The 21,242-nt window shown below is 40.6% G+C and overlaps 1 protein-coding gene across 1 annotated transcript; it reads left to right on the top strand.

Moving 5' to 3' along the window:
* Positions 1 to 92: 92 nt before the first annotated feature.
* On the top strand, positions 93 to 7,194 carry IFT52 (intraflagellar transport 52). The gene is made up of 7 exons (XM_067769492.1): positions 93 to 249; positions 2,630 to 2,831; positions 2,893 to 3,110; positions 3,178 to 3,421; positions 3,485 to 3,665; positions 6,465 to 6,716; positions 6,807 to 7,194. Exons 2-7 carry the CDS (start codon positions 2,722 to 2,724, stop codon positions 7,095 to 7,097), a joined length of 1,296 nt encoding a protein of 431 aa, XP_067625593.1. The 5' UTR covers positions 93 to 249; positions 2,630 to 2,721; the 3' UTR covers positions 7,098 to 7,194.
* Positions 7,195 to 21,242: the final 14,048 nt, after the last annotated feature.

Raw genomic sequence — 21,242 nt, 5'->3', positions numbered from 1 at the left:
CATTAGGTGTTTGAAGGAGTCCAATGTAGGAGAAGCTTTAAGGCATTTGATCATTTCGATACCATCATACATCTTAAGTATTTATCCTGCAAGGGATGATGATATGTGCATCACTGCTGAAGCTACCCCAGCTGACAACGAATGCTTATGTGTCCAAATAATTTTATGAAAACTAATGATACGTGCGATGTTTATTCAAATTTTTTTGGAGCTCAGCTTTTCAGAAATTATCTGTTTTCAGATCCCTATGTGAGTAAAATTATTTAAGTAATTTAATTAATTATTTTACTCGGCCGCAACGAAAACTGTCATAAAAACCCATCCGAATTGTATCAGAACTCGACAAACTTGGAGCATTTTTCTTTATTAGGTGTATTTTGGAGAAATTGGAAAGTCTTCCGTATTATTTTCAGAGCTTTATATCATATAACTTTTAAAATAATTAAATTTTCAGAGTTATTTGTGTATTGGAAATATTTGTTTTATTTTTAAAATGTTTAATGAGTTCGGAATATAGTACAATTATTTTTTCGTTGACATTGTATAGTAAAACAAAATAAAAATAAAATAAAAGCAATACCCGAATATTACTAAAGGTCCAGTTAAACTTCCTTAACACTAACGCCATAGTCGTAACCATACCCATATCCATAACCATATCCATTCTGATCGATTAATGGTGGCATAACTTTAAACAGCCGACATTTTCATAAAAACGGGGAAAACGCAAAAAATTACAAACATATTCCACATACAATAAGTCTCTTATACTATGTTCAAACAGAAAAATAAATTGAGGAAATTTCGATTTGAATTGAGTGCTGTTCATACAACTCGATTTAGCTTACACAATAGTAATTTGATAGCTGGTTGGCTCATCTCTACAGCAAGAACATACCTTTGTTCAGACTGTCAAAATGTGCGTGTTGGTATTAGGCGAATGAAATGGAATGAAAACATAAAACTTTGAAATTTTTGTGTGTTGTAAGAAAATGTGTTCAATGTTTTGATTTCATTTTGAGTTTGCCATCTTCTTTTGACAATCCCTACTCCAGTGAAATGAAAGACATAAAATCAGCTGATGAGATGAGCCAACCATATAGTTCAGCCATGCGCAACTGACGTTGAAATCTACTCAATAAACACACTATACAAGGTTGCATTTGCAGTTTGAAACAATTTATTACGCAATTCTTTTTAAATTGGCAATTTGTTATTACAATTTATTATATGATAAATTGCGTAATAAATTGCCCAAATAGTATAAATTGCTAATTTGGTGTGTGTTTGAACCTAGTATTAGTCAAAACGTATTCAAAACAATAAATAAAATATACAAAAAGTTAATAAATTCACCAACTCAAATATTTTTAGGTTATGGATATTGCGAAAAACCAAAAACCAATTGGTTGGCCATGATATGGTTATGGCTTTAGCGTTATGGTATTACACCATTAATCGATTACATTGATTTCCATAAGGCTGGTTCGAACAGCTGTTTTATCTGGTTATGGATAAGTTACCATTAATTGGCCCTTAAAGTCTTACACTCAAATTTTGTTAAAAATTGTTTGAGAATAAGTCTCTTTTACCTGGGAATATTTCATCCCAACTACAGTGACATACTCCCAAGTAAAAACCTTGGGGTCATGTCACTGCAAGTTTTTTACTTGGGGTTATGCCACTTGTGAATATGTCATATTATTCACCCTATTTCAGTATATTAACTTTCAGATATTTATGCATCCGAAAAACAAATTAGCCGTCATCCAGTGGGTTTCTAGCTACGTATCATGCACAATTCTCACGAGAATGTTCTGGATCTCTTGGAAGACATGAGAAGCAGAGCTCGTTATATTTTTGTACAAATGAGATAAGCAGATGTTGCAGCTGTGTTTATTTACCACGTAATAATTAAAACAAAAATTGGTACATATATCAAAGGCAGTGCTGCCCAAACAAAAGACAAGAAATTAACAAATTATCTGGATCACAAATTGAACCAAACTTTTATCTGGATTTATCTGGCTCAAATCGTTGTTGTTGCATTTACATGCAAAATTATTTATCTTATTTAAATTTATTTATCTGGCTCAGGATCTCTGCGAACGGCTAAAGGGCCAATTAATGGTCATTTATTACCATATAACCATAACCAGATAAAACAGCTGATCGAACCTACCTTTTGAAAATCAATGTAATCGATTAATGGTGCCATACCATAACGCTAACGACATAACCATACCAAAGCCAACCAATTCGTTTTTGGTTTCTCGCCACATCCATAATCTAAAAATATTTGAGTTGGTGATTTAAATAACTTTTTGTAGATTTTATTCATTGTTTTGGATACGTTATGACTAAGAGATTTATATTTAGTGAAATATGTTTGTAATTTTTTCCGTTTTCTTAATTTTTATGAAATTTTCACGATTTTTAGGTTAAGGCACCATTAATCGATCACATTGGAGATGGTCATGGATATGGGTATGTTTACTACTATGGCGTTAGGGTTAAGGAAGTTTAATGAGCCCTTAATGCCTTATGTGCAGGGTAGTTAAACTTTTACCAAAATATGCTGAGTCTGGCATCTTTTTCACTCCTCCCAAACGGTTTGCTTTGTTGCTAGGAAACGGAAATGACCAACACAAGCGGGAAATTATTTCACGGTATTATTTGCTATTGCAAAGTTAATTTAAGAAAAAATAAAAAAATTTAGCCATGTCGAAAGGTCTTATTTGTTTCGATATCTCTAAAAATGAACGCTTTCAACTGTCCGATAACTATAAAATGCTGCATCGTAAAGTAAAAATTAATTGGAAAGTCGAAAAGTAAGTATGAATATGAATCCATCAAGAATTTGTGAAATTTGAAACTAAAAATCTTCAATAGGAGTGATGGTGAGCTCAAGAAAGACAGATTACAGCGCGTTGATATATTTGTGTTAGCTGGGCCACAAGATCGTTTCACCGAAGAAGAATTTCAAGTGCTCAAGGAATTTGTAGAAAGGGGTGGCAAATTGTGGGTGATGCTTGGCGAAGGCGGCGAACGGGACTACAATACGAATGTAAACTTCTTTTTAGAGCAATATGGTATATACATAAATAGCGGTTAGTGAGAAAGGCATATGTATGTATGTATCAAACAACCATATTCATTATTTGCCCATTTTTCTAGATACCGTCGTACGCCCACACTACTACAAGAATTTCCATCCAAAGGAGTGCATTGTTGGTGGCGGCGTAGTATGTGAGGCCATGTGGCGTCACCTTCTCAAAAAAGATATCGAAATTGTCGATTTTGATTTTAGTGATGAAAAATATAAAATACATTTTCAATATCCCTATGGTGCGACTTTGAATGTTTCTGAGCCTGCGAATATCTTGCTTACAACTGGTCCGGTTGTTTATCCCTTCAATCGGTGAATACAATTTTCTTTGGATTTTTTCGCTTCAGTTAGAATTGCAATGTACTTAATTTCTAGACCTTTGGCTGGTTACTACACGAATGAGCATGGCGGCAAAATACTTGCCATTGGCTCGGGCTACATGTGGCATGATAAATATTTAAGTGATAAAACAAATGATGCATTATTGGAGTACTTTTTGCAGTTATTGGGAGGCAATGAGATTAAGTTTACACATTTGGATTTTAACGATGTGGAGGTGAGAACGTGAACATAAATAACCCAAAATGCATGACGTAACTAAAATGCTTTTTGTTTGTCACTCTGAAGTGACGTTAAATGTAGACGTTTCGCGGGGTCAAACCAATTGTTCGCCTGTAAATCGTTAATAAATTACATGTAATAATAAACCAATGTAATGGGTTCGATCTCTCTGGAACTATCATCAAAGTCCTTTAAAGAGAGTGGGCGGGAAGAGCTGCTAGTAACGTGATCAACCGCTCTGTAACACTCTCTAAACCCCCCTAGCGGGTTAGGGGGCTTAAAATATACCCGCGGTAGGTATGCCTATCGTAAGAGGGGATTGAAATACCAATTTGATTAAAGGGATTGTGGAGCGCAACCCTCTCAAGCGGTTGCCAGCGCAATATATAGCTGCTCCAACCCAATTGTCAACCTCACCTACCCGTGTCGAATCCTGTTTCATTAACAGCAGAGGCTCGGGCGAACGTAAGTTCCTCATGGAACTAGGGGGTGGGGAGGGCGGGATGAAGTAGAAGGTTTGATGTTTGATTAGAGATATTTTTGGTAGATTTTTAAAGTTAGAGCGATGGGCCACGAATTTTTTGGGATAAATTACTGATGTTGATAGTCCTCTTTGGACCTACCACTTTAATGTACATACTAGCCCGAATGTTTCGCGAGCGAACTTTCTAAGTGATTCAAGCGACGACTGAAAGCTATATCGCTCAAGATATAAACCATGATATAAAGATTCAGTTTTGATACGCGGCCGACTCCGAACGGCATCTGCAAGGCAGATGTGTTTTCACTGAGAGCTTTTCATGGCAGAAATACACCCGGAGCGCTTGCCAAACACTGCCGAGGGGCGACCCCGCTTAGAAAAATTTTCTTCTAATTTAAAAACCTTATTTCTAAAATTTTGATGTTGCTTTGCCCGGGGTGCGAACCCAGGGCATACGGTGTGGTAGGCGGAGCACGCTACCATCACACCACGGTGGCCGCCCGGCCAATTTGTAGGGAAAATCAAGAGGAGCACGACGCAAATTGGAAGAGAAGCTCGGCCTTAGATCTCTTCGGAGGTTATCGCGCCTTACATTTATTTTTTATTTTATTTTTGATACGCGGCCGCCGAGGTGTAACGGTAGCGTGTTCCGACTACCACAGCGATGATCCTGGCTTCGCTCCCCGGGCAAAACAACATCAAAATTTTAGAAACAAGTTTTTTCAGCTAGAAGAAAATGTTTCTGAGCGGGGTCACCCCTCGGCAGTGTTTGGCAAGCACTCCGAGTGTATATCTGCCATGAAAAGCTCTCAGTGAAAACTCATCTGCCTTGCAGATGCCGTTCGGAGTCGGCATAAAACAAGTAGGTCCCGTCTTGCCAATTTGTAGGAAAACTTTAAAGGAGCACGACGAAAATTGGAAGAGAAGTTCCCCTTAAAACCTCTTCGGAGGCTATCGCGTCTTAAATTTTTATACTCAAGGTGCTTTGCACACATAGTATATTAACTTTGATTGGGTAACGGTTGGTTGTACAGGTACAAAGGAATCGAGATAGATATAGACTTCCATATATCAAAATCATCAGTATCGAAAAAAAATTTGATTGAGCCATGTCCGTCCATCTGTCCGTTAACACGATAACTTGTGTAAATATTGAGATATATTCACCAAATTTGGACCACTAGCTTACCTGGACCCAGAATAGGTTGGTATTAAAAATGAGTGAAATCGGATGATAACCACGCCCACTTTTTATGTATATAACATTTTGGAAAACACAAAAAACCTGAGTATTTAGTAAATAATACACCTGGAATGTTGAAATTTGACGCGTGGACTCTTAATAAAAATTTGAAAACGTTTTTTAAATTGGGCATAGCACCGCCCAGTTGTGATAAAATCAATTTTACAAATATTATTAATCATAAATCAAAAATCGTTAAACCTATCGTAACAAAATTCGACAGAGAGGTTGCCTTTACTATTAGGAATGCTTTGAAGAAAAATTAACGAAGTCGGTTAAGGACCACGCCCACTTTTATATAAAATATTTTTAAAAGGGTCATAGACTAATAAAATAAGTTATATCTTTGCAAAAAAGAGCTTTATATCAATGGTATTTCATTTCCCAAGTGGATTTATAAAAATAAATATGAAAAAATTCATGTTTTAAAAAACGGGCGTGGCACCACCCCTTTTTTGACTAAGCAATTTTCTATGTTTCGGGAGTCATAGCTCGAAGAAAAATTAACATATTGTGAAATTGTGTACACATATTCTCTTTATAGCAGATAATATTTCTAGTAAAAATGGACGGGATCGGTTAAATTCCACGGCAACTTAGATATAAAACAAGTTTAAAAGGGTCGTAGACTAGAATAATAAGCTATAACTTAGAAAAAAATAGTTTTGAATCAATAATATTTCACTTATCAAATTTTATTGTCAGGGGAAATGGGGAGACAATTTTTTTAAACGGGCGGTGCCACGTGTTATGTAGAAAAGTAATTTATCTGAAATGAAATGTATAATTGAAACTCACGCTGAGTATATAATGTTCGGTTACACACGATCTTAGACACCCTTACTTGTTTTTATTTGATGCTATTATGACCACTTCCACCCTCTTCGGTTAACGGTTGTCCGCCCCTGTAGTTGGCAGAAATCTTGCAGTTTACTGTTAGCCGGAGATGGAGCAGACTACCCTTTGCCACCAAAACTGACAGCTGGCTTCCAAACTAGCACATATTTCGTTATGTATTTGTATATTCCAAAATTTTATTTCACCGCATATATCTCAACTTTCTACTACAGATCAACGAAAATAAGACCTTCACGGATATCGCCTTTCTTGCTGATATGCCAAAGGCTTGCCTTGTTGATTCAATGGGTGGCGCTCAAACACCAACAGATTTTAAAGAAATGTTTGACATGACAATCTACTCGTTAAGTAATCGTTTGCTAAAGGATGTTATAGAAACATATGAAAAACTAAAAGTTAAATATGAGCCACTAAAAATAATTAAACCAGAATTTGAAATACCATTGCCGCCGTTACAACTAGCGGTTAGTATTGAGTTTCATTTACATACATACATACACATAATTCTAAAATATATTTGAAAATGCTTCTCTTTGTTTTTTTTTTACTTGAAGACTTTTCCACCCATATTCAGTGAACCCGCTGCGCCGCCTCTTGAGCTGTACGATTTGGATGAAGTATTTAGCGCTGCACGCACCCAACTCTCCCAAATGACAAGCAAATGTATTCAGTCTCTACTTGCAAAGGACGCTCGTAAACCATTGAATGCGCGTGAATTAGAAAATTATATAAAAGAATGTGCACGCATTACGGGCATTATACTTGAGCATCAGGAAGTGCAAGGACCTGATATACTAAACATATTGGCGCGTCAGATTATTAGCTATAAACCATATGCGGATTAATGAATTTGTGCGGCCAAGTTGGAATACAGTAAAAGCGACGTAACAATTTTATCTGTAATAACATATATTTATGTATACCGAATATTTTCTAACTTTTAAGAAGTTAGGGCTGAACAAGATCAAAATGAATACGAAAGCTTATCCCAGAAAGAAATAACCTTACGTTTGTAGAAGCTGTTTTTAATCTTTATTTTAACAAATATTTTGGACAGATAAGTCGACATCTGTTTCGATTATACCTGGCAAATCTCTTCAAAGCCTTTTCTCCAAGAAGTGTGATTTGAACCACACCACACCACACGCACTCCTGCCATGATCGTTTTGTTGGTGCGTCCCCTCAACAGTCTCGACCAAAGCCAAATTTGCGATTACTTGATGTTGTTTTTGTTGTAGCGATAAGGATACTCCCCGAAGGTTTTGGGGAATGTTATCGATGTAGATGGTTCTTTCCCAGATGCAGATCCGGAACGTTCCGTTAACAGACACCATTAGGGTACTAGCCCGACCATCTCGGGAATGATTTAGTATGACCACATGAAATTTTCTACGCCTCTACCCCCTAGATCCATGAGGAAATTGGCCTCGCCAGAGCCTCGGCTACTAAAGAAACAGAATGCGCCACTAGTAAGTGTAGTTGACAATTGGGTTGGAGAAGCTATAAATTTCGCTGGCAACCCCTTAAAAGGGTTGCACTGCATAACCCCTTGAATCATTTGGGTATTATAGTCGCCCCTTACGACAGGCATACCTTCTTCGGATATATTCTAAGCCCCCTAACCCGCTGGTGGTGCGATTACTTGATGTTTGTACGAAGGATCTTATTGGATTGAAAATATATGCTCTTCGTTGCGGGAAAATCAGTAAAAGATTAGGAGAGCTTTATATTTGTTACAAGAACTCATCAGTGTGGGGAAGCGATGGATCAGAGAAATGTGGGCAGGTGTACACCGCAAGGGGATGTTCCTTTTGTCCTGCTTTGGGTCGAGGTTGCGACCTGGTGTTTACGGGGAGGTAGAAAGATTCTGAATTAAGATAAGCCGTATACCACTGGGCCAGCCTGATAGCGGTTATTACCATGGGATTATTTTTGAGAATAAGCTGCCATGGAAGTTTGATGTGGAGGACAGGGCTATGGTTGGCTTGTATTGCAAGGGGCAATTGACAAATGATATGATTTCTCACCAAAGGTGCTACATTGGCTGTATAGAGTGGTCAAACCGATTAATATCTATGATATACTGGTCAGCCCTAGACACTTCTTACCATGTCAAAGGGTGCTGGAATTGGCGGTTGATTATAATAAGCGGGCCCTCCGTACAAAACCTAAACTAAAACTATTAGCAATGCTGAATCTGTACCCCATTGAGACGTGGAATAAAAGCTCAAGTACGGGAAATCCAGCATTCTGACCTACTTCGACTTCATTTCTGTAAGGGCAGACTACTGTGCGCCGACTTCCTCGCTTGTTGTCAGATTCATTACCCATATTCTCTTACAGAAGAACGAGATGTGGAGTTATTATAGAACGCGCGTTTGCGGAACTTGTTAACAGATGAATCCATGCTGAACGGAAGGATTGCGAGGAAAGGGCAATGTCAGCATTATTATTAGATTCGATAAATAAAGGAATTATTAGAAATTAGAGTAAAAATATTTTTAAGCGTGTCGTCGCTCGACAGGGGTTTTGAAAACACTCCGAGTGTGTTACTGCTATAAAAACGTTGCAGATGCCGTTCGGAGTTGGCATAAGACATCTAGAATCTGTCACCCCAATTCGTAGGAACAATTGAAAAATATCACGTTGCAAAGTCGAAGAGAAGCGCGGTCCGTAGTGGAATAACCAGGTGAATTAAGCCGTTCATGGCTCAACTATATGGTTGGCTCATCTCTACAGCAACAACATACCTTTGTTCAGATTTTCAAAACCGGCGTGTTGGTGTTAGGCGAATGGAATGGAATGAAAACATAAAATTTAGCAGTTTTTGTGTGTTGTAAGAAAATGTTGTCAATGTGTTGGTTTCATTTTGAGTTTTCCAACTCCTTTTGACAATCCCTACTCCAGTGAAATGAAAAAAAATCAGCTTATGAGATGAGCCAACCATTTAGTTGAACCATGTAAGCCGTCAATTGCTTCGCTCTAAATTCTTCCTTGTTCTGTCATTCGGTTATCTGAATATTTCTCACCAATGTTGCCTCGAAAAACTGTTTTTTGCATTTGTCAGGAGTAAGATATGATAGTTTTACTACTTTTTTCACATAAACTAGTAGATGAATGTCGATGGACCTTTACTGGACTTAATTACAGAGATTCATCATTCGGGTATTTTTGGCGTTGGCTTCCATAAGTAAGGCAGTGTTAAAATATTACATCCATTAGGGTGGGTCAAATTTATTGTTGAAAAGGCACATCCAGTTTCTGAATCTATGGGTCATACTGAGTAATATTGCCCATGGGACCATAGGTCTGAAATGAATTTCGAGCCTCCCTAATTTTGTTAGCAAATTTTATATCAACATTTTCTCACTTGATTAGGTAGGCTCGAAATTCATTTCAGGCCTATGATCCCATGGACAATATTACTCAGTATGACCAATAGATTCAGAAACTGGATGTGCACCTGAAGTTTTTTTTCCCATACAATTTGGCCCGCCCTAACTTCCATATATATATGCTAAACAAACTATTTGTATTTACATCATATCCAACTAAGGGGTTTAGCCTGTGCAGCGCTACTGCAGACTTTCGAAGAATATTTTTATCTTTCCTAAAAGAAGAACACCAAAACTGTCGTATTACACTTTATTTATGTAAAAACATCGATAAAACAATGGAAGTCTAAATATAGTTACAAGAAATTGTAACATACTGTTGTTGTTTTGTCGTAAAGATCAGACCATTAAGATAAGAGGAATGTTACAGTTAGGGATTGTAATTTTGAACATATGAATCCGGCTAGATCGGATCAGCATCTTCTGGTTCTAGGCCGACTGCCGCGGGGCTAGTATATCCTCTGACATATTTTAGTAATCAATAACTTGGTAAAATACAGTATGAATTCAACTATCAGAACTTTTTGGGGGATCTTCTGATCAAGTTTGTATAATATATTAGAAGGGCATGGGTTTTGGTTCCGACTCTCCAAAATAAATCAACAGAGCAGATGGCAATATCAATATCATTTTTAGGGATGGAAACACATTTAAAAGTATTGTGACGAATATTAGCAACACTAAGGGATACGATCATCTCTAAGCCGATACTAAGCAGTGACTTGTATGTACATAAACAAATCAATCATTATGTCTACACATATGTACATACCAGCAGCGGATAGATGCTCACAAAAGGATGCAATCATCTGCAAAGTATTTCTCACACATACACATGCATATATCTGAGATGCTCACAAAAGTAGGCAATCATTTGTGCAAGTATCACTCACAAATACACGCGCATATGAGAAGCTGGTCCATATGAGAAAATGATCCATAAGCAACGTCTACACACACAGCGACCATAAAGCTATTAGCGTAGAGCTGCTCGAAACTCCACGAACGGTAGCAGCAAAACATCGACAAAGTAGGAAATGGAAACAGCACCTTTTCGACCCACAAATATTTGATATGATCTGGAAGGACGCCATACTACGAGGATCGCATGCGGAAGACCAGTCGGTTCAAATCACTAAGTCGCTATGTATGGCATGTGATGCTGCCATGCCCAGAACTCGCGGAAAAGTCCAGCAGACTCCGGTATATTGGCGGAATGACGAAATTGCGGAAGAGCGTGGAAAATGTCACAAAGCACGAATAATAGCGCAGAGGGCACGCTCATCACCACGATATGCGGGGTTACACAGCACCTATGTCGCACAAAGAAAGGCACTTAAAAACGCCATAAAAAAGAGCAAGAAGTTATGCTTTAGGGAACTGCTGGATAACGTCGACCTAGATCCTTGGGGATCAGGCTACAGAACTGTGATGGCCAAAGTTAAAGGACCGATATCACAGCAACCTACGTGCCCGATACTGATGAATAGTATTGTTGAAACACTTCCCGGCGCAAGATCGCTGGACTTATCCAAGCGAGGATCTAGAAAGTACGGAAATTCCGCAAATTACTGAGCAAGAGGTGCTGGACGCTGCAAAAATAGTTGCTGATAACAAATCCCCAGGACCCGATGGAGTACCAAACATAGCCCTTAAAGCCGCGATCACAACTAGGGCTACGTTATTTACTGATCTTTTTAATGCCTGTATGCAAGAAGGCGTGTTCCCTCGCACGTGGAAACGATAAAGATTTGTCCTATTGCTGAAACATGGTAAACAGCCGGAGCAACCATCCTCACATAGGCCACTTTGTATGCTGGATTCCGTAGGAAAGATTTTCGAGCGTATAATTAGTGAGCGCGTACAGCTGACTCTGGTGGCTTATCGAATAATCAATATGGATTTCGCAAATCAAGATCCACCGTAGATGCAATACAAACAGTCGTCAATATAGCTAGAGAAGCTATCTCTGGAGGCCCAAATAAAAGGAAGTTCTGTGCACTGATTACGTTGGACATCAAGAATGCTTTTAACACTGCGAACTGGATGCAGATAATCGCAGCGCTGCAAAGCTTCGGCACACCAGCCTACTTACGCAGAATAAGAGGTAGCTATTTTAAAGACAGAGTACTTCTTTTTGACACGGATCAAGGAGAAAAAGAGTACAAAATCATTGGAGGCGTTCCACCGGGATCTGTTCTCGGTCCAACGCTTTGGAACGTAATGTATGACGGGGGGCTAAAGATTGATCTACCAGAAAGCACGCAAATTGTGGGATACGCTGATGATATTGCAGTGGTAGTAGTGGCCAAGAAACTGGACCTGCTTCAAGCATTATGTAATGACGCCGTAGCAAGAATAAAGGAATGGCTGACCAATACGGGACTGGAGTTGGCTAGCCAAAAGACGGAAGTGGTATTAGTACGCTCCAAACGGTCGGCGAACGAGTTAGTCTTAACAGTCGGGGATCATCAAATCACTTCAAAGGATTCTGTAAAATACAAATTGACTCTAAGTTAACATTCAAAGAGCACTTCAGAGCGGTGGGGGCGAAAGTTACCAAAGTTAACGGAGAACTTATGCGAATAATGCCTAACATTGGTGGTCCGACCGAAGCTACACGTCAGCTATTGTCCACAGTAACCAGCTCAATAATACTATACGCAGCACCAGTGTGGTATGGATCTAAACGGACCCATCAAAAATATATATTAGCAGCGTACCGACTTGCTGCTTTAAGAATAGCAAGTGCTTATCGGACGGTGTCCGACGACGCGATTCTGGTTCTAACCCGGAAAATCCCAGTGGACTTACTGGCAAGCGAAATGGCCGATCTGTATAACACTAATATCGAGCGACCATTTGAAGAAGCCAAGAAAAGAGCAAGGACACAAACAATAGGTAAGTGGCTAGAACGGTGGGAGGCCTCGAGTAAAGGGCGTTGGACCCTCACGCTAGTTTGGAATGTAGCTCAATGAAATGAGCGGAAGCACGGCGAACTGAACTACCATCTCGCGCAGATAATGAGTGGACATGGCGGTTTCAAAGAGTATTTATGGAAGCTTAGGATAGAGGAAGATCCTCATTGCCCAATGTGTACCACGGAGTTAGAAAACGTAGAATACGTCATGTTCCACTGCCCCCGTTTCCACGAGTAAAGACTCGCCTTGCATGGAGTCTTTGGGGAGGAACCTACCACGAGAAATTTAGTATCACAAATGTGCAACAGGAAAGAGTGCTGGACTGCAGTGAGCAAAATGGCATTTATAGTAATGACACGCCTGATGGATGCTGAGAGGGAGCGCAGAGAAATGCGCATGCGAAGCAGGGCGATTAAATCGACACTCGGAGCAAATAGCGGGAACCTGGACGCAGGGACAACAGTAGGCTCTTAAAAAATGAGAAATATTGACCGACGCCCTGAAGTAATGCGAAAGTGGTACCGGGGTGGGCGACGGTTCCAACGCGGGGCTGTTTTTTAGTCTACGGACACACGGTTGTTGCGACGGCAGCAATTATGGGGCATTAGGCGTTTTTCAGCCCCCCCGCAAAAAAAAATAAAAAATTAAATATGAGAAGCTGTGCATCTGTAGTTTATAGCTGGTAAACAAGTAGTAAGTTCTAGAAGAAAAAACGCCTAGAAGTATGCGAACGAGACATCACAGAGTATAAAATGAGTTAAAGCTGAGTAAGCAGTAATCAGTTTGATTTAAGCACGCTTTTGGTTGCGAAGTATAAGTGTTATTGTGAAGTACTTTAATAAAGACCATTTTGCATTATTGTATATTGGAGTTATTTATTCAACAGTTTAGCGATACGAACGATAGTAGAAGGTTGCAAATAAGCGGAATTGCACTAAATTCGTTACAATTGGTGTCAGAAGAGGAATTGTTGAATAAATTCCGAAGATTGCGAATACAACTTGGACATGGCAAAGTGGAGTGAATTGGGGATCCAGCAACTGAAGAAGGAGTTGGAGAGCTGTGGATTGAATACAACCGGTAATAAACTCGAACTTCAGGCACGACTACGAGACGCTATGGAGTCGGAAGGAGTTAATGTGGACGATGATGTCTTTCATCCTGATGGGGACGAGACAACAACAAAAATTGAAGAGAAAATCGAAACATCGCAGACATTTACGGGCACAGACTTGAACATGATTTTGCTACAATATCTGCTCAAACATCGACAATGGCATCTCAACTGGAATCCCAGGAGAACCGTATAACATCCAAGATGGAAGCACAAGAAACGGGTATTTCAGAAATTTCAACACAGATTAAATCCAAGATGGAAACTCAACTGGATGAAGAGGAGACATATATGGCATCCCAACTGGAATCGCAGGAGACACGCATAACATCCAAGATTAAAGCACAAGAGGCACGAATATCCGAAATGTTGGCGCAAATTTCAGCCCAGATATCATCGCAGATCTCTGCTCAACTGGAAGAGCAAGAAGGACTTTTCCTCGAAGTTGGATGTGCAAGATACAAAAATTTTACAACTCGAAGACAAAATTGAGGCCGATATTGGAACATTGAGAGGTCGTATACAGGAGTTGCAACTAAATCGCCCACCAGTTTCAGTGAGTAATCCAAAGGTAAAAACAGCATCCTTTGACGGTTCTGTTCCTTTCCAGGTGTTTAAGCTTCAGCTTTAGAAGACCGCAACAGTGAACAACTGGAATATTGAAGATAAAGTTGCAGCTATATTCGTAGCATTGAAGGGGCCAGCAGCCGAAATCCTACAGACGATTCCCGAAGGAGAGCGGAACAACTATTAAGCATTGATGGTTGCTGTAGAACGACGTTACGGAAGCGAACACAGGAAACAAGTCTACCAAATAGAATTGCAAAACCGCTACCAAAAATCTAACGAGACTTTGCAGGAGTTTGCTTCAGACATTGAAAGATTGGCTCATCTTGCAAATGTGGACGCACCTGTGGAATACACTGAAAGGGTAGGGGGAGATTCAGAGTTTTATAAATGGCATACGGGACGTCGAAACAAAGCGAGCTACATAAGCAAGTCCAAAGCAAACATTTGCTGAAACAGTATCCCATGCACTAACTCAGGAAACTGCCTCACTTTTGAGTAAGCCGGCATACAACGCTCATCGCGTGGAAGTGGAAAGGCCAGACTGGGTAGACACAATTTTAGAAGCATTACAAGGAACGCAGCAGAAAAACGATGGTGCCGTCAAATGCTTTAAGTATGGAAAGCCAGGGCACATTGCGCGTTATTGCAACACCAACCCTAACAGTTCCAACAATGTGGGTGGTCGTAAATGCAGAGCTGAAGGAGATGAGCAAATCTCCAAGGCCAATCAATCGTTAAACTAAACAGCTGGCTCCCGCAATTGAAGGCCCCATAATCTCTATCTCACAAATTGGAAGAAGGTCAAACAATCTTACTGTCGGAGGACATGTGTATGGAAAGGAACGTTTACTGACTGTAGATACGGGTGCATCTCACTCCATCATTCGAGCGGATTTAGTCAACAAGAAAATAAGACCATTGCATGGAGCAAGATTGCGTACATCCACTGGAGAAGACACCACGGTTCTAGGAGAAGGTTCCGTAAGGTCATTGAATCCGCCTCGGCACATTTCATTCCCGCCGGGAGAATTCCCGAAATCCGGCCCCACTTCCCGGCGTAGGCCGCGAGCTTAGCGAGGGAACGCGACCTTATAAGACAGCTTGATCCAGGCGACCCCCAAATAAGGGATATAAACTAACGCATCAGATTGCTTGTGGACGAACACAAGCGGGCGAAATGGGAAGAGCACCTAAGAGGTTGTAACCTCTCTACCGGTGTAGGTAAACTTTGGTCCACCGTAAAGTCCCTATCGAATCCGACTAAGCACAAAGACAAAGTTTCCATCGCCTTTGGCGTTAAGGTGCTGTCGGATGCGGAAAATGCGCGAGCGCTTTCTGCCGACAATATATAATGCTTCCTACGGTCGACAAAGATAGACGGAGAGCCAATAGACACGCACATAAACACAAATTCAGCGCGTCACCAATCACCATCACCGCTAGAGAGGTTGAGGACGCCATTGGTCGCGCTAAACCATCCAAAGCAGTGGGCCCAGACGGCATAGCCATGCCGATGCTTAAAAACCTAGGGTTTCAAATATTTAGCGCATGTCTTCAACCTGTCCCTCTCTACCTTTGCCATACCCGAGAAATGGAAAATGGCCAAGGTGGTCCCGCTACTAAAGCCTGGGAAACCAGCTAACGTAGGTGAGTCATATCGTCCGATATCTCTCCTATCGCCAGTGGCAAAGACGCTTGGAGCCATTTTGCTCCCTTATTTCCAAGCTCATTTGCAGCTAGCCCCTCATCAGCATGGCTTCAGAAAACTCTATAGCACTACCTCCGCGCTAAATGTCATTAGCACCCAGATAAATTGCGGTTTGAATCAATACCCCCACCATAGAACAGTACTCGTAGCGCTAGACCTATCAAAAGCCTTTGATACGGTCAACCATGGCTCATTACTGCAAGACCTGGAAGGGTCTACCCTTCCCCCATGTCTTAAAAGGTGGACCGCAAATTATCTGGGTGGTCGGCAGGCATCGGTGCAATTCAGAAACGAAACATCAAAACCAAGGAGAATTAAACAAGGGGTGCCACAGGGTGGTGTCCTATCCCCACTTTTGTTTAATTTCTACATATCTAAGCTACCTTCACCACCGGAAGGAGTCACAATCGTTTCCTACGCCGATGACTGCAAAATAATGGCCACAGGCCCAGGCCCAGAAATCGATGAGCTATGCAATAAAATAAACGGCTATCTTCCTGATCTCTCCAGTTTTTTCGCCTCGCGAAACCTGGCATTGTCACCGACTAAATCTTCCGCGACCTTATTTACAACATGGACGCCCCAAATGTCGACCATATTGAACATCCACGTCGATGGCACTACGCTACCGACTGTCCTACACCCCAAAATCTTGGGTGTGACGTTTGATCAGGATCTACATTTTGGTGCGCACGCAACCGCAATTGTTCCGAGAATTCAGAGCCGTAATAAAATCCTCAAATCCCTTGCTGTCAGTACCTGGGGAAAAGATAAAGAAACGCTCATGACCACATACAAAGCAATTAGCCAGCCGATTACGTGCTAAGCGTCACCCATATGGTCGCCAAGCTTAAAAACTACCCACTGGAAGAAATTACAGGCCTGCCAAAATACTGCTCTCAGAATCGCCACGGGCTGTCTTCTTATGTCCCCAGAACACCATCTGCATAATGAGGCGAGAGTACTCCCCACCAGGGAGAGAAATGAGATGCTGACCAAACAGTTTCTGTTGAATACCCAGAAACCTGGGCATCCCAACAGACATCTGATTGACGAACCAGCACCGCCTAGGGGCCTAAGGAGTCATCTCCGTAAGCATTTTGAGGAAATACGGCACCTGAGAACCCAGCCGTATGAAGCGAAGAAACACAAGCAGGTCCTTGGTGAACTCCATAGACAGGCGTCGGACCTTTATGTCGGGAATTGCCCGGTGAATCCAGTACTTGAAGAAAAATATCCAGAACTCGCGGAAGAGGAACGCATACTCCCCAGGGAAACGCTTGTCACTCTTGCTCAACTTCGTTCTGGATACTGTAACAGGTTAAACTCTTACCTATCCAGAATCAACCCCGACATACAAAATGTATGCCCCGCTTGCAATGTGTCCCCACATGACACCAACCATCTCTTTAATTGTAATGTGGAACCAACGCCTCTAACACCCCTTTTCTTATGGTCCACCCCTGTTGAAACGGCAAGTTTCCTTGGACTCCCGTTAGAGGATATTGATGACAATTTGTGATCGGTCGCGGCTATTAGGTGGGGCGAGCATTGCTACAACAACAACAACAACAACAGGAGAAGTATCATGTGAAGTCGCAATTGGGAACGTCACGGTAGTACACAATTTTATAGTGACAGAGATTGTTGATGAAATCATAATTTGATGAACATCTTAAGAACTTGGAGGAAGTTTTCCAGAGAATAGCTGGCGCTGGTCTGAAACTAAATCCCAAAAAGTGTTCGCTGTTTAAAAAGGAAGTAAATTATTTGGGTCACAAGGTAACGACAGAGGGCATCTGCACTGCGAATGAAAAGATACAAGCTGTAAAGGATTGGCCAAGACCGCAGAACTTGCATGAATTAAGAAGTTTCCTTGGGCTATGCACATATTACTGCCGGGTTGTACCAAACTGTTGCAGCGTAGCCCATAGCCTCCATGAGCTTACAAGAAAAAATAAAGCTTTTGAAAGGAAGAAGGAGCAAGAAGTGGCTTTACAAACATTGAAGGAGCTTTTGTGCACTGCCCCGTTGTTGGCATATCCGATTCCAGGAGCAACATTTATTCTAGATACAGACGCGAGTGGATATGCTATAGGAGGCGTTTTATCACAACTGGTCGATGGACAGGAGAAGGTAGTTGCATATTACAGCCGTCCGATTGGAACACCAGAGAGGAACTATTGCGTTACACGGAGAGAGCTGTTGGCATTGGTAGGGTGCATTAAACGTTTTCACAAGTACATCAACGGCCAGCGATTCGGTGTCAGGACAGATCGCGCAGCGTTAAAATGGCTCCAGCAGTTCCGTAATCCAGAAGGACAATTGGCACGGTGGATCGAGCGACTACAAAGCTATGACTTTTCCATTGAGCATCGAAAAGGTAGTACCCATGGAAATGCTGATGCAATGTCACGAAGACCATGTAGTTTGGAATGCAAGCACTGTTAAAAGGCCGAGGATAAAGAAGACATTATAGATGTCCGGCTAATGACTATAACATGTACGGATGAATGGGACAAAGAACAACTAAGGAAGTGTCAGCTAGAAGATACAGATCTGTCGCATGTTATGCAAGGGCTCGAACGAAACGAAAGACCAAATAGAGAGGAGATGTCAGTAGAGAGTCCCATTGCGAAGTCATATTGGGCACAGTGGAACAGTTTAGAATCGATATCCAGCTGCTTGTATCGAGTTGGGAGAGTGAGGATGGCCAATGCAAGAAGAAACTGATAGTTGTTCCCAGAAAGAGGATTCCTGACGTGCTCAGCGAGCTGCATAATGGTCCAAGCGGAGGTCATCTTGGAATCACGAAGACGCTCGAGAAGATTTAACAGAGTTTCTATTGGGTTGGTTGCCGTCAGTCGGTCACTGAGTGGATTGCGAACTGCGAAGTTTGCAGCAGAGCGAAAGGGCCCAAAACCCGAAGTCATGGCCAGATGAAGCAATGTAACTCAGGTGCGTCATTTGAAAGGATCGCTATGGATGTCGCAGGTCCATTTCCTACTAGCAAATGCGGAAACAAATATGTACTGGTGGTTATGGATTATTTCAGCAAATGGTAGAGGTATACCCAATCCCAAATCAAGAAGCGGAAACAGTAGCAGAAGTGTTTATAAACAATTGGGTTGCAAGGCATGCTGTACCAATGGAGTTACACACTGACCAAGGCAGGATTTCAAATCAGCTGTGTTCCAGGGTATGTGTAAATCATTGGGCATTCGAAAAACACGGACAACTGCATTGCATCATCAGTCCGATGGTATGGTGGAACGATTCAATAGAACATTGGAGGAGCACTTAAGGAAAGTAGTGGACAAGTTCCATAAAGAGTGGGATACCCGCATACCATTATTCTTGATGGCTTACCGATCAGCAGTGCATGAGACAACGGGCTAAACCCCTGCAAAAGTAATTTTTGGCAATGACCTTCGACTGCCTGCTGATTTGAAGTTTGGGATAGATGCCTATGCGGAGAGATATGTCAAGAAATCCACTGGCCAGATACGATAAAGCAATTAATACGGAAGGTTTTCAGGAAGGAGATTTGGTGCTGTTATACAACCCACAACGGAAAGAAGGTTTATCCCCGAAATTGCAGTGTAATAGGAAAGGCCCATACAAAGTTGTAAAACGGATCAACGATTTATTTTACCACATACAAACCATTGGTAAACCATGAACCAAAATGAAAGTGGTTCATCTGCAGAGGCTGGCGGCGTTTAGATCAGGAAATTTGTCTGATCACTAGCAACACATTAGCAACACTAAGGGATACTATCATCTCTAAGCCGATACTAAGCAGTGACTTGTACGTACATAAACAAATCAATCATTATGTCTACACATATGTACATGCCAGCAGCGGAGAGATGCTCACAACAGTATGCAATCATCAGCAAAGTATTTCTCACACATACACATGCATATATCTGAGATGCTCATAAAAGTAGGCAATGATTTGTGCAAGTATCACTTACATATACACGCGCATATGAGAAGCTATAAACGTGCATCTGTAGTTTATAGCTGGTAAACAAGTAGTAAATTCTAGAAGAAGAAACGCCTAGAAGTATGCGATCGAGACATACAGAGTATAAAAGGAGTTAAAGCTGAGTAAGCAGTAATCAGTTTGATTTAAGCACGCTATTGGTTGCGAAGTATAAGTGTTATTGTGAAGTACTTTAATAAAGACAATTTTGCATTATTGAATATTGGAGTTAATTGTTCAACTGTTTAGCGAACGATAGTAGAAGGTTGCAAATAAGCGGAATTGCACTAAATTCGTTACTGTAGCAGTTTCTTTAATGGTTTTCGTAGTAAGGTATTTATTTTTCTACTCATATTTTTAAAAATGTTAACCTTTTCTGACCGTTGAAAATACATCACTACCGTTTCAAATAACGTACATCTTCTGTCTTTTTTAAATTTACTTAACCTGGTGATTCCACCATGCCTCCGTCTAAGACCCGGTTTTTCAGTAGTTGGTCAAGCTAAGCTTAAATAAACTAAGTTTCCTTAAAATCTAGTCAAATTTAACCTCCAGTTAAACTACTGAGGAGTTTTTCAGTCACAGTTTAAGGCCGCCTTTGGGGTAGGCTTCTTTGTACGGCAACATTGGTTTTTTGTTATCTAGATAATTTGTAGATACGATAACAGCTGGATTTTGCTTACCCAACAAACATTTAAAATATACTTCTCTAGCGAAATATAGATCTAGTTCCGGTGGTGATATGCAACATCATTATCTACTTTTTCTTAAACAGATAGTTCTCAAGTTGATATTCAACTTCATTCTCCAATCACTACCAACCTTTGAGAATTTTTTAAAAATTAAGAGTTTTCGAGTTGATCTCCAACGTCATTAGCATTTTCAATATATTATCCAACCTTTGAGAGATTTTCAGAAATGTACAGTTCTCAAATGAATATCCAACAAGTTTCTCCAGTTGATATCCTACATATCCAATGTATCGAGTTGAGGCGAAGTTGAAAAAAATTCTCCAAGGTTGTCAACCAATGTCAACAGCTATTTATTGAGAGAAACAAACACCTGCTTGATAGCAGTAATGAAGCGTAATTAAACAAAAATAAATTATATATATTTTATTTTATTTTCGTGAAAATACTGTAGTATTGGAATCCTACACTTGAGTCCAGTCAAAGAATCTAGAGTTTAACCCTGCCAGATCAGCCGCTTATTTATTATTATATTCCTTGATAAAATTGAACATCTAGTTGACAATCCCAAAAGTTAAAACTAATACCATAGCCATCATAGC

The sequence above is a fragment of the Eurosta solidaginis genome, chromosome 2 (assembly GCF_040869045.1).
Source record: "Eurosta solidaginis isolate ZX-2024a chromosome 2, ASM4086904v1, whole genome shotgun sequence".
Classification (NCBI taxonomy): Eukaryota; Metazoa; Arthropoda; class Insecta; order Diptera; family Tephritidae; genus Eurosta; species Eurosta solidaginis.
The sequence above is the reverse complement of the archived record's forward strand: the minus strand, read 5'-3'. Positions and strand labels throughout refer to the sequence as shown.